Source organism: Drosophila erecta, unplaced genomic scaffold, assembly GCF_003286155.1.
Source record: "Drosophila erecta strain 14021-0224.00,06,07 unplaced genomic scaffold, DereRS2 tig00000219-arrow-pilon, whole genome shotgun sequence".
Lineage (NCBI taxonomy): Eukaryota > Metazoa > Arthropoda > Insecta > Diptera > Drosophilidae > Drosophila > Drosophila erecta.
The window spans coordinates 3,034,502-3,049,242 of NW_020825213.1; the positions used below are offsets into that span (position 1 = coordinate 3,034,502).

Below are 14,741 nucleotides of genomic sequence, written 5' to 3' on the forward strand. Positions count from 1 at the left end.
GAAGGGTCGAAATCGGGTAGCAGTAACTTCGACATCGGAATAGAAAACGCGTCTACTTGCAACGAATGGTGATCAGAGAATTTGGGTGGTTTGTGGGCAAACATTTTTTTTGTATATTGATAGAAATTTATGTTTTTATTTATTGCCAACTTTGGAGATACGATTAATCTCTTCGGCACCTCAGCTGTGCGCTAATCCTATTTCATTATCTAAACTCGCCTCTCCCGTACTCTCTGACTATCTCTTGTACTCACGCGCTTGTACTTTTGGCTTAGCGTTCTGCAGTTATCGTATATGTATATCAATCGATTCCGTAACTCATGCACACTCAGTTGAAATCGCTTCACGCATAAACCGTCCTTTCATTTCGCAAGAAATAGCCTTTAAAAATACTGTTTAGCTCAACAATACCCTTATACTCCACGAGTAACGGGTAAAGCCCCGTAAAAGCAAATCGTTTTAAATAACTGCGATAAAAGGCAGAGATCAGCTGTTGCCAGATACGAATCGAATAAGGGAAGTTCCTCGACTATCAGATGCCTGTCACTCAGTTAGAAGGAGTGAGAACAAGAAATTTCAACATTTCTCTGAAATATCGGTAGAAATTGTGAGAAAAAAGAGTGGGCGTGTCAGTTTTGGGCGGTTTATGGTCGTGGCCAACATGTTTTTGTATACCGAAACAAATCGGCAACTCGAAAAATAAAATGAAAACAAGAAGGAACACTATAGTTGAGTACCCCGAAAATCAGATTCACCTTTACTCAGCAAGTGGAAGTTCAAACGAGAAATTTCAAAATTTTTCTGGCATATCGAAATTGGAAAAAACAATAATGAAATAAAACAAGAGAGAATAGTATAGTCGAGTTCCCCGCCTATCATACGCGTTATTCAACATTTTCATTGTTTCAACATTTTCTGGAATATCGTTAGAAAATGAGGAAAAAAAACAAGATAGAATGTTGAGTTACGCTACTATCAGATACACGTTATCAGATACTCAGCTAGCGGAAGTACAAACTAGAAAGTTCAAAATGTTCTGTGATATCAGTAAAAAGTGGGGAATATAATAATAAAATGGAGTAATAAAATAAGTGAGGGCGTGAGAGTTTTGGGCGGTTTGTGGGCGTGACAAAAAGTTTCTTGGCAAATCTATAGAAATTTACAACATATAATATTAAAAATGTGAAAAAATATCACAACTTTTTTCAAAAGTGTGCCCATAATAGTTTTGTGCGGTTTGTGGGCGTTAGAGTGGGCGTTACAACATTTGGAAACAAACTTGCGCTGCGTCAATGTCTCTGGAATCTGCATGCCTAGTCTCAACTTCCAGCTTTTATAGTTTCTGAGATCTCGACGTTCATACGGACGGACAGACAGACATAGCCAGGTCGACTCGGCTATTGATCCTGATCAAGAATATATATACATATATAATATACATATATATACAAATATATATATACATATATCTTTGTTCTGGAGTCGAAATATAATCTTTTGTTAAGCGCCAATCTTAATAACAGACATTTACTAAAAACCTACGCCTGTAAAATCCTTCAACAAAATAAAATCTTAGCCGGTTTCGCTTAAGGGGGGAACTACCTTTATATGCCGGAAATATGTCTTCTTTGCAGTCGATTTGTAGGTAAGTTCTTTTCAAATCTATATAATAATTATTTAGCGTGATGCCTAAGGTAATAAGAAAACATTTTTGCAAGGACCTTGTAATTCATATCGCCGCTGACATCGTAAATTGTGTAAGTGGTGCTGGGTACAATTTTCATCTAAAATCATCAAACCAAACATTTTCTTACTTGGGAGGGTATTTTTATCGTCGATGAGCAAAAATGTTTGCGAAATTAAAAAATTAATCTTGTCAAACAGGGTTCGAAAAAATATGATTTTTTTATCCGTTTTGTAACAGTCTTATAAATTTCGTAAATCGATTTGCCAAATAACTGTTTGAATTTTTTTGTTTCCACTAGCTGGGTAACGGATAACTGATAGTCTCTTGTTTGCCATTATATAATATATGTAGGTGCTGTTTTACGAGACTCAGGTTCAAACCACCAAAATAGCCGTTTACATTGACGATTTTCGCGTACCATTAAGAAACGCGGTAGAGGGACTGTCGGTGCCCAAAGCTGGGGTGCCAATTAAGTAGGAAATATTATGATTCTTGAAGCGTAAAATATAGAATGCAATTATTGCATTTACTGCAGATAAGGGATCATGGGATCTTTATTACATCGATGTGATCCAAAACGAATCCAACGAATCTGAGAAAAACATCAAAGTTTGAAAAATTTGGTTTTCGGTATTATTGAAGCCCAATAATAAGAAAAAGAGTCCTTAGTCTAAAATGTTTGCAATAATTTGCGATAGATTAAGAATCTATGGAATCCAAATTTTTCCCAGTGCACTAAAATATCGATTGGATAAATAAAAGGACACAATCTTGATTTTATTTCAAATAGTTCCTCAATATGTGATTCTTGAATAACCTTTGAATGGACTGGATTTTATTAGTTTTATTTTAATCAATATTTCAATTAGTATTTTGTAGTATTTTCCTTACCTACATACACTTATCGATCATAGCAACCACTTTGTTATTTTTTTAAACATTTGTGACGTTCAAAAAATATACAACTCAATTTCCTTACGAAGTCTGAAATATATTTCTTTTTCAACATCTAAAAATTAGCTATATTAAAAAAATGTCTGATACTGAAGATATTGATTGTGATTTTCCCATTGTTTTTGAGCCTAATATTGAGCCATCACCTGAACCTGAGGAAATGGCCCTTCTTCCCCCAAATCACCCACTACTTAGCAAGTTTCAGGACTGTTTAAGGGGTCACTTAATACGTACTAAACATGATATAGAAAATGAAATTGCAGAAATAAAACACCATGTTAAACTGAGAGAACAACGACGAGAAGAGCAAGGTTTGACATTGTATGACATGCAACAAAAAATGAGATTTCAAGAAAAACAAATTAAGGAATTATCCGCTGTTATAGAAAAGCATTTAAAAAATCGCCAAGATGAAGAGTTTAATACAAAAACTTTAAGAGCGGATAACGAAGAAAAAATTAAGTTAACTAAGTCACAAAAATCGCTTTATCATGAAAGAATGGCAGAGCTAGAAGACATGCAAAGTTTAGGAAGTAACATCAAAAAATGGGCGTTTACCGTAGAAGATGAAGTAAAAAATGCCAAACGCATTGTTAGTAGAGACGCCCAATTGCAGGACCAGCTTTCACAGGAAAAACGAAAGTCTGATATACTCTTTTATCGGTTAGATATAGAAATAAAAAAGAGAGAAAATGAGTTACTGTCAATTTGTGAAGAAGAATCTACAATGAAAGAGGTGATTAATATTTTAAATATGAGCATAGCAAATGCCAATACAGATTTAGAGGTTTTGCAAAATGAACACAAGCGGCTAACACAGGCTTGGAATGAGGTTATTATAGCCATTCAGTTGAGAGACAAAATTTTATTTCAAGTACAAGACGCATCTAGGTAAGTTATTCATTTGAATTTTTATTTAAAAATGTGATATATTTTTAACATTCCTCTTAAGAAAACACAGGGAGGCAATAAAACACAATATAGCGGGAATAGAAGCTATTAAAAAACAAATTGGAAAGGAAATGGAACTTAATAAAAAATTGGATTCATTTAAGCAACGGCTGGCAGATGAAACTAATTCATTAGGAAGGGAATGTAAGTATTTCATTAAAAATATATCTAGTTATCTAAATAAAATACCTTTTTATACCAGTTACTTTTTGACACGCCTACCCTAACGCCCACAAACCGCCCAAAACTGTCACGCACACACATTTGAAAATTTGTATATACGTTACTAGTAGTGTAAAACGGTATACTATATTCGTTGAAGAGTATGTACCGAAGGAAACGTTTCCGACTATATAAAGTATATATATTTTTGATCAGAATCAATAGCCGAGTCGATATGGGCATTCCCATCTGTCTGCCCGTTCGTATGAATGTCGAGAACTCAGGAACTATAGAAGCTGAAATTTAGAATACATAGAAGAAGCGCAAGTTAGATAAATTATGTTTCACGCCCATTCTAATGCTCACAAAACGCCAAAAACTGTCACGCCCACACTTTTGAAAAATGTGATATTTTTTTATTTTTATGCACTCAAAATTTTTATAGATTTTCCAAAAAACTTTTTGCCTCGCCCACGTTTAACAAATTTTAAAATTTGTTTTCATTTAATTATTTTCTCTCCAATTTCTACCGATATTCCAGAAAATATTAAATTTTTTCGTTTGCGGATATCTGATTTCGGGTATCTGATAGTCGGGGAACTCGACATATCTTGTTTTATGACGCATAACTTGTTTTATTATAATATATGTATTACTTGAATAAATTGTGGCATTTTAAAACTAATAGCTCTCATAACTTAACCCGTTCTCCGAATATTAAAGTGAATAATAAACGAGTGCTGGCCAAAGAACAAGTTGCACTTGCAAGGTGGAAATTCAAATAGACTCATTTCCACGGTAATCGATGGATGTTTAATTTCGATTTCGAAATTCAGATCCGAAATATTCCGATTAATTTGGGATCAGTGTATACATATATGTTTGATTGAACAACATTTACCGTATTGCCAAAGTTGTTAAGCTTGTTATTACTTTCAAAATTGTAAAAATATGACTTATGTACATTGCGACAAGGATAAGGGACACGACAAATGTGCATTTGTTTTGTTCAATTTTATCCGCTATTATACTCAGTGTATTAATATTAAATTTCAGCAATCTGCTCCTTTCATTAGATACGCTAAATATAATATATTATTTATATCTGGCCAATGACTTGAATGAATTGAACTAGAATGGACTTGCACATTATGTAATTGGAGTTTCAAAGTGTTTTGCATGGATTTTTAGTGAAATTTTGAGTTGGTGCTGCGAATTGGTTTTTCTATTTATTGGTTTCCAAAGCCTTTATTATGGTTGTACTCCTGTCAGTCACACTTTTTTTTTTCTTCATTATTGTAAGGCAAACATCGTTTAACATGGATTTGAATTTCTCACGAGGCTTTACCTCTGCTGTTCAGCACTGTTCTCTATTCTCTTTTAGTTCTTCGACTTTCAAATATTTTTACTTAATTAGTGGAAAGGTAGTGCAAAGGAAATATGTAAAATGTCTGCCACATCGAAATAATACAAATAAAATACATTTTTGATAACTGTGGGCGTGACAGCTTTTTGCGGTTGAAGGGCATAAAATATAAATAAAAATTGGCAATACAAATGAAAAACTTAAATATTACAATTTTTGTAAATAGTATACGCGTAACACTTTTGGAAAGTTTGAGGACGAGGCCAAAAGTTTTAAACATATCGATAGAAGTTGCCAGCGCAACTTTTACGAAAGCGTATAACAGTGGTCAACAGAGTTGAATGGCACTTTTTAGTCGTTAAGGTCATCAGTTTTTTCTTGGGACTTTTTAAAATTGTGTTGCATCTTGAAAGTAAATAAATAAAGATAGCTTTGAGAGGCCGAAAAATATAAACCTACGTGTATGTGGTATTTATAAAATTAAAAAAAAAAAAAAAAATTAAGTTCTACTAGATTAGTTAAAAGGTCGTTAACAGCGCTGTGATCTCGGGAACTATAAAAGCAGAGGGCTCAGATAAGCACGCAGATTCTAGTAACTATTACTCAGTGCAAGTTTGTTTCAGATGGTTGCACAGACCGCCCAAAACTTCTGGGCCCACCACCTTTAAAAAAAGTTTTGGTTTATTTTCCTATTAATATTTGTCGTACCAATTTCTATCGGTATACCAAAAATATATTGGCCACGACCACTCTAACGCCCACAAGCCACCCAAAACTGACACTCCCTCACTTTTGAACCTTTTTTGCATTTTATTATTTTTCATACCAATTTCTATACAATAAATGTAGCACTCCCACTAGCTTAGTAACGGGTATAGCATTCTCTCTCATTGTATCTAACTTGCTTTTAAAGTTGATGACAGCGTTTGTCCACACATGAACACGCATATTTAGAATTGTATTGTATTGTATTGTATTTAGATTGAACCGCTGAAGCAATGTGAAACATTTATCTTTTTATATATTAATATAGATATATGTATATTAGATATCTGGGAAGGTTTCACGAACACCTGCGTGGGTTCAACCCTTAAATAAAAATAAGGAATGTCGTGCAAGGGAAAATTCTCACACCTAACATCTTTTCCCATGTCTGGGGAACATATAGCCACTGCGTTGGTCTAGTTAGAGATAACACTAGAATATGTGAATTTCATGTTAGCCAGTTAGAGATATCAACGCAACATATGTAGATTTTTGATTAGAGAGTATTTCTGTGTACAAATCCATCATAAATAAAGAATGTGGAGCCAAGGACACTAGAATAACCATTGGATATACAACCTCCCACAATTTCAATTCATCGTCTTCCTGATATTAAATTCAGGTTTGTTGTTGAAACTGCGTTACACGGTTTCGCGTTATTGTCGAGGTTTTTATTAAAACTTAACACTATATTGACCGTCGCATGGGTCTCTAAAAGCTGTTTTTTCGATAGCGATTCAATAGAATTAACACTATCACGACCGACTGCGCCAATTACGTTTTTTATTTACTTTTGAGTCTATTAAATGGTCAGTTGTAGTAACTAAGACCAACGATGTAACCGAAGTTTTGTCAAATAAATGAAATTACAAATCGGGTTGGATTATAATATTTATTGTTCAGTGTTCAGCTTAAGACTAAAAATCAAATGCAAGTGAGATTGAGGAGAAGCCTCAGTGTTTTAGGAATATTGTTTTTTGGGAGAGCATTGCTCTTGGATACTTAAGTCTGGAAGAAGCTTCATAGAGAGCAGGTAAAGCTGCTTAGAGCAGGCTTTAGGATTTGTTTACAAGAACGGCAAAGTGCCGATGCCCAATAATTGTTTATTAAAACGCTTACTGCGCAAATGGCATATATGTAGTATGTGAATTAATAAAGTGCTTTATTGTTTATAGTTCTTTGAAATAATTACATTAGCCGGTTTGGGTGGCGCAAATACATCACTATATGTTCACACATGAACACGAATATATTTAAAGACTTACAATTTTGGGCTCCGTTCATATCTTATGTAAATGAATCGAGAGCGATAATTTATATTTAGGATTTTGTTATCTAAGGCGACATGGGTGCAGTGCTCAAAAACATGTAATCTAAGTGCACACTACCTGAGTCAGTCACTTGAGATCGTTCCCCGCCTCCTAAAATAGTCCCTTAGTGGGAGACCACAGATAAGGTCCTCGCCGCTCAAGATAGGCAGATGTGCCGGAGCGTGGGACCTCGATAAGGCGGGGACTACATACTTAGGCCTCTGCGTAGGCCATTTACTCTAAGATGCGATTCTCATGTCACCTATTTAAACCGAAGATATTTCCAAATAAAATCAGTTTCTTTCAAAAACTCAACGAGTAAAGTCTTATAATTTGGGATTTTACACTATATATGTATGACAGTGGCGGCTATATACATATATGTAATTATATGTTGGTAATTTCCATAAGTCAAAAAAAAATATAATTTTTATTAACTGAATAATTACAACACTTTATTTTTGGAGAACACCGACCTTCTTAATTTAAGTCTCAAACTGAACTCTTCTTATTGATCTAGATTGATTAACGTTCAAGCCTCGGGTTCGAGCTTTTCAAATATGGACTTTGGATTTTTAGGATTAGGGAGAGAGCTTTGGAGTTATCAGCATTTCTCTTGGATTCAAGTGCGTTCGCTCTTGCATACAAGTGCTCTTAGATTCTTAAGATTTTGTTTATTTGAAATTTAAAACTTTTGTTTTCGAGTTTGCGAGTCCGAACTTTGAACGTGGGAACTTGACAATTAGGCAAAGGATGTTTAGTCTACCAATGGGTGACTTGTTTAAATAACATCCTGTATTCGTATTACTTGGGGGTTTTCCGCTTGGCTTTGGTTCGGGGATTCTGCTGACGAGTTTTTTCTTATCTAGGGGCTGAGTACATAAAGGGTAATATGGGGTATGCTGATTTACAATTGTGAGGTATAGGGTAGTAGGCATGTGCTTAAGTCTAAGGGACTTATGGATATGTCACTCCCCAAACCTTTGTATTTGGTCTGTCGTCAGGTCACTAAATTTGGACAATTTGGGTAAAACATAACATTATGTGATTGAATTAAATTGTTTTCTGATTGAATATTATCAATAGTTACTGGGTGCGGATGTTCTTCTTTTGGTTTACAATATTTTATCATTATTTTCTTAGGTATATTTTTAAACTTATATGTTGAGTACAGAATGAGGCATATAGTTGTAATTACAAAAGTTGTCACACATATTATTTGGAATACATTGTAGTATTTTACGTGTGAATTTATTATTTCCTTGGTTTGTAAATACTCTATGGGTTCTAATTTTGTAACATTATTAGTAATGTAAATTGTTTGTGTAAAATCTGCTAGATTGTTTGAAATTATGAATTCATCAATTTGGATTGTAAAATTTTGAATCTTTATTTCCTTTCTTTATTTCCTGATATTACAATTTTGTTGTTAGTGCAATCTTGATTGATAGTTGTTTCTGGTAGATTCCATGTAATTAGTATATTCCGTTCTATGTAATTGATCTGAAAATTTGTATGAGTCTTAGTGTATTTACACTGAGTTTCTTCCAAGTTCTTATCCAACTATACATTTGTTATATATTACTAACTCTGTGTCCTCATGGTATACTTGATTATTGAAAATATAGAACTTATCGAATATTTGCTCGGTTTGAATATTATTATTTTGGATTGGGCCATGGTGATAAGGGGTATCATACAGATAAGAAGTATGGGAAGTATGTGGCATCGCTTAACTCTCTTCGGGTTGTCTGGAATTATCGTATTTACTATTATACATTTTCTTCTGCTTTTTGAATTTTGACTTATAGTGTACGATTTTCCTACCGCGATTTGTCTCTTCGATATGTTTTTCGTCTAATTGTTCGATTTGTCCTGTTTTCTTGAATAGGTTGGTTACCTTGCTTTTTACAAGTTGGGTTTGTCTATATCTCGTGCAATTTAGCAAACTCATGTCTCTTCTCATTAAGTTTATTGATTTTGTCGATTTTATTTTGCTGGACATTAAAGTCTGTGCTTCCTACATGCAAAAATATGTCTGCCGGAGTTCTTTTGGTAGTGTTATGTTTAGTTTTATGATTGTAAACAAATAGGATTGTCTCAAATTTTGTACATCTATCCACTATGTTTTGTTCGCTGCCAATGATTCTTAGTTTCTCGTTTACTGTTTTGAGAGGTTCCATCTCTATATCGGATACTCCGTTTTTACTTGTAGTGACGGATATGTTTACGCCTTCAGATCTTAACCAATTCTGCAGATCTATGCACATGAATGCTGAGTCTTTGTCCGCTTTTATTTCTTGTGGTTTTCCCATGTCATTAAATATTTTCGTTATAGCCCTCTTTGCTTCTAACCAATCTATACTTTTTACCTCAATGAGTGATGCAAATTTCGTATAGATGTCTATGCATGATAGAAATATTTGGTTTCCGGTGAGATAGAAATCTATTTCGTATTTTTCTCTTACGTTGAATATTTCTGGAGTTGTTTCAAATGTCAATTTCGTATTTCTGTGTTCTGTTTTCGCTATATTACAGATTTTGCATTCGTTAATGATATTCTGGATTAATTTTTGGCTATCTGGGAAATAGTATTCTTCTTTAAACCAGTTAGTGGTTTTTTCTATTTCAGAGTGTAGAACTTCTTTGTCTTTTCAATATTAAATCTTTAAATTCGTCGTAGGTTAGTATATCTATTAGTTTTTGGTACATCTTAGTAATTTAGTAAAACTGTTAGGGCTTATGATTTCAGTGTATGCCCTCTGGAAAATCAGAAAATCTTCGTTATTAGGGAAGTAAATAGCGCTGTTCTTAGTGCACAAATATTCCTTAATATTTCGTTCCCCAGACGATAGCTAACAATTCTTTCTCGATATAGTAAATTATAATATCGTCCAGGTATACTAGGCAGTCCTTGTAGATCAAATCTTCCACAAGATTGTTCATACATCTCTGAAAAGTTGCAGGGGCATTTTTCAAACCAAAGGGCATGCGTGTATATTCATAGTGCCCGTGTTTGGTTGAAAAGGCTGTTTTCGCGATGGAATTCTTATCCATTTGAATTTGGTGAAAACCTTTGGCTAGATCAATCGTTGTAAAATATTGGCATCGTCCGAGTTTATCCATTCTAGGGATGGGGAATTTGTCGTTGACAGTTATTTCGTTGAGATTCCTATAGTCCATTACTAACCTAAATTTCTGTTTCCCAGAGGCGTCTGCCTTCTTAGGGACCACCCAAATGGGAGAACAATAAGGCGATTTCGATTTGTGATTTGTCTTTTTATCGGCCTATTATTTTTCACGTTTAAAGTTGAAGGTTGAAAATTGAGAGTATTGTTTTGTCTGCCTTGATTTAAATCCCTTCTAAAAGTATAATAATTTCCCCTCTGATCGGGAGGTATAGAACAAGTCATGTACTGATTTTGATTGGTCATAAATTGATTTGGGGTTTGGATGTTTATATTTTGATTTGTTACATGGAAGTGAGTGCCATAACTATTATGTCTGCTGTTAAAGTATCTTTGATTCATATTTCCTCTGTTCTTCTGCTTATGCCTGTCTAATTTTTTAAAGTATTGATTTTCGGGGTTACCGTCGTATAGACCTAACTCCATCGTGGCTTGTTTTAATTTAGCAATGGTATCAATTTCTTTACGCGCTAATGACATGTACATTCTATCTGGCAATTTTCGATCTATAGTGGTTTTAATTGTTCTCTTTAACATTTCAGCTTAGCTTATCATTTAGCTTATCTATGGGGTCATTTTCTAACTCTAGTTTGACAAAAATGTTCCAGTATTGTAATTCTAATTTTTCTATAAACTTACTTATGCTACCAGGGTATGTTGTTTCTTCCAATTGTCTCACTAAGGTTACATATGGTCTACGGTCCTTGAATGATGTTGCCAGTGTTGTTTTGATTTCCATCCATGTCGTTGCTCTTGCTTGACAGTGCTGAATCCGTGATCAGGCGTTTTACTGCTCCATATATTACGTGTGCCTGCCTGGCATCTTGGGTGGGGTATAGGTTTAGTAGTTGCTCGACCTGGTTGACAAATCCGGATAATTTGCCAGGTGTGCCATCGTAGTAGTGTAGTTCTTTGATCTGGCCCAGTAGTTGATTCAGGTGGTTTTCGGAAAGTTGTGGAACTGCCATATTGTAATTTGTTTGTTGATTTCTTGATGCACAGAGTTTTTTGTGATTTGGTTTATTTAAACCCACAGAAAAAATGTTATAGAATTTTGTTTCTGACCGCACGGGATTTTTTTTATTAGTTTGCAGAGTTTATCTGACCACACGGGATTTTTATTGATTTGCAGAGCTTATCTGACCACACGGGATTTTTTATTAGTTTGCAGAGTTTATCTGACCACACGTGTTTTTTTTATTATGAGATTCTTTTGCGGATCCATTTAATTTAGAAATCACTGTTTTAATTCGCTGGTCAGGTTAGCTAGTTGTATAGCATATCCTGTAAATGACCAGTACCGTACTAAAGGACTTCGTATTTAATAATGATCCTACCGACTGCGCCAATTATATGTTGGTAATTTCCATAAGTCAAAAAAAATATAATTTTTATACACTGAATAATTACAACACTTTATTTTTGGAGAACACCGACCTTCTTAATTTAAGTCTCAAACTGAACTCTTCTTATTGATCTAGATTGATTAACGTTCAAGCCTCGGGTTCGAGCTTTTCAAATATGGACTTTGGATTTTTAGGATTAGGGAGAGAGCTTTGGAGTTATCAGCATTTCTCTTGGATTCAAGTGCGTTCGCTCTTGCATACAAGTGCTCTTAGATTCTTCAGATTTTGTTTATTTGAAATTTAAAACTTTTGTTTTCGAGTTTGCGAGTCCGAACTTTGAACGTGGGAACTTGACAATTAGGCAAAGGATGTTTAGTCTACCAATGGGTGACTTGTTTAAATAACATCCTGTATTCGTATTACTTGGGGGTTTTCCGCTTGGCTTTGGTTCGGGGATTCTGCTGACGAGTTCATTCTTATCTAGGGGCTGAGTGCATAAAGGGTAATATGGGGTATGCTGATTTACAATTGCAAGGTATAGGGTAGTATTGGGTATGCTTGTTGTGTGTGTAAATAAGTAGGCATGTGCTTAAGTCTAAGCGACTTATGGATATCACTATATATGTTTGAATATCCCTATTCCTTTACAAAAATACCATTGGCCATTTACCAGTATTTAAGTTATATATCGCTTTTGGCCGCACTATTATTATTATCGCCTCTTGGTAAAAAGCTCTGTCTCTCTCTCTCTCGTGCAATCTTTTTGATCGTTTTGATCTTTGCTATGTATAGCTCGTGGCAAAGAAAATATACATACAAATATAAAATAATACAAATTATAAACATAAAAATACACATGAATAATGTTCGAATGCAACCTTCTGCAACTCTCTAAATTCGAATTTCCCTGATAGATCTGACCAAGGTTTAGCTATGACCGCATATCCATCAATATATGATGATAATCCCAGAAATCGTTATATAGCCTTTCGATTGCGTTATTAATTTGTTTTTAAAATAGGTTAAAAATTAATATTAAAAACAATTTGAATGAAGTTTGAACACATTTTCCTGTGTTATTTTAAGTTTTCAAGTGACTGTGCTAATCGGCTGTCGCAAAAATAATAGTGAATTTGGTTTGTTTGTTTACATTAATTTAAAATGATATTAATAAAGTTAGTATCCTATCTTTTATTAATTTTCGTGTGGAATTATATATTCTTTTAAGGGGAAAAAAATTTATTTGAAAAGCTTTTTTAGTTTTCCTGATATTAAGTTTCTAAGACGAGCAGCATAGGGTGTGCTAATCGGTTGTCGCGCAATCTGACGTGGCTGTTCCATCCAATAAGGAAACCCATGAACCGTCGTCTCTTTGTAGTCCCGTCTACTGTTCTTCAAGTAAGATGGTCGGCTGAAAAACACGTTGGATTTAGATGACCGAAACTTAATCATAGTTCCGAAGGATCACCAAGTTACTATGGCTATTATAGAAAATATAGGAAAGCAAGGTATTAAACAAGTCCGTTACTGGCACCGATTTCTGAGGACCAATTTTTTTTACATTTCCTGTAAAAACATTTTCCCATTTCCAGCGTTTGTGTTTCATTTGCTTCGAAACCAAGGCGATACTTTTGGAGTTGAACTAGCTATCTTGTTCTTTAAGAAGTTTTCTGGAAGAGATAGAGTCGCCCGAGTTTCGATGCTAGGAACAACAGCAGGATCGGAGAAGCGAGCAATAAAAAAACTGTGCCTGCTACCCCTTAAAGGATTCCGCTAAAAGACGGCGGCAGATCTTAAATTTATTTGTTGTATATGTCAAATTGAAAAAAACAATTGTGTTAAGCGGCACATCAGGTGTGCAATTATAGTGTTCCTTATCTACGTAAATATGCAGAGAAGCTGCGGGAGTACCTAAGCTTGCCGCATTCTCTCTCTCTCTCTCTATCTGTCTTGTACTCGCACTGTTCGCTCTGCAATTAAGTCTCTCGTATTCATTTGATTTCGTAACCTATGCTTGAGCGCATTGATGCCAAATGTTGCCGTAATTTACAAGAATATAGTACATTCAACCGAAATCGCTACCTTTAAATCGTCGTCCTATTATTAAAAAACGCTAATACAAAAACTAAACAGATATGGTATACCAAAATTATAACAGCAAAACCCTATTATATTTTATGTTTTTCATTTCAAAGGCCCCATATGGAATAGTATTTATATATATTTTAGTAGCACAGTGCGCCATCATTTTTATTATTTTGGTAGAAAATGATTTTTGGGTCAGGCAGCAGGCGCTTATTAAATACAAACCTCTATTTTTAACCGTACCTGATTTTATACATACAGACTTACCTTTAAATGATTTCACGCTTCAACTTATTAAAAGATTTCCTAAAAATTTGTATTTTGATATTATTTTAAGGTCAGGATGAAAACGAATCTCTGCTGAAGATTCAAGCAAAACTAGATGACCTGCCAGAGTTCTTGAATACAACGGAAGCTGATTTGCAAGAAGCTTTACGAGAGGGAAGTCATCTATTTACTGAAGTTCGAAAACTAGACCTCGCATTGGATAAATATTTAACGCAAAAGTTTCGTACTGAGGAAGAAATTCTAAGGCTAGCTCAGGATCACTTAATAACAGACAAGGCTACCGCTTACCGTTTGAAACTATTAGGTAAATCTCAGGAAAAACGTCGAAATGTCGATTTATCATTATCTAAAGTTCAAAATCAATTGTCAACATCAATGCTTGAGGTTGAAAAACTTAGATGTGTAGTCTTTAATGAAAGAGCCTATAATGATAGTACGAAAACCAAATTAAAAAATGCAGAAAATAAATCTATTACTTTGGAAAATGGTTTAAAAAAGATACACATTCAAATTGAAATTAAAATGAAATTATTCGAAAAGATTAACTGCAAAATTGAGGAAATGGATCATTTATTTGGGGATGCCTCCGGAAATCCAACAGATTTAAAGGTAAATGAATATTACTATCTTATAATCCTT

General features: G+C 34.3%; 1 protein-coding gene across 1 annotated transcript; it reads left to right on the forward strand.

Annotated features, from left to right (window-relative positions):
• Positions 1–2,561: 2,561 nt before the first annotated feature.
• On the forward strand, positions 2,562–14,192 carry LOC113564597 (coiled-coil domain-containing protein 40-like). Its single transcript, XM_026982808.1, has 3 exons — positions 2,562–3,532; positions 3,594–3,736; positions 14,157–14,192. Coding segments are annotated over exons 1-3 (957 nt in total). The 5' UTR covers positions 2,562–2,720; the 3' UTR covers positions 14,159–14,192.
• Positions 14,193–14,741: the final 549 nt, after the last annotated feature.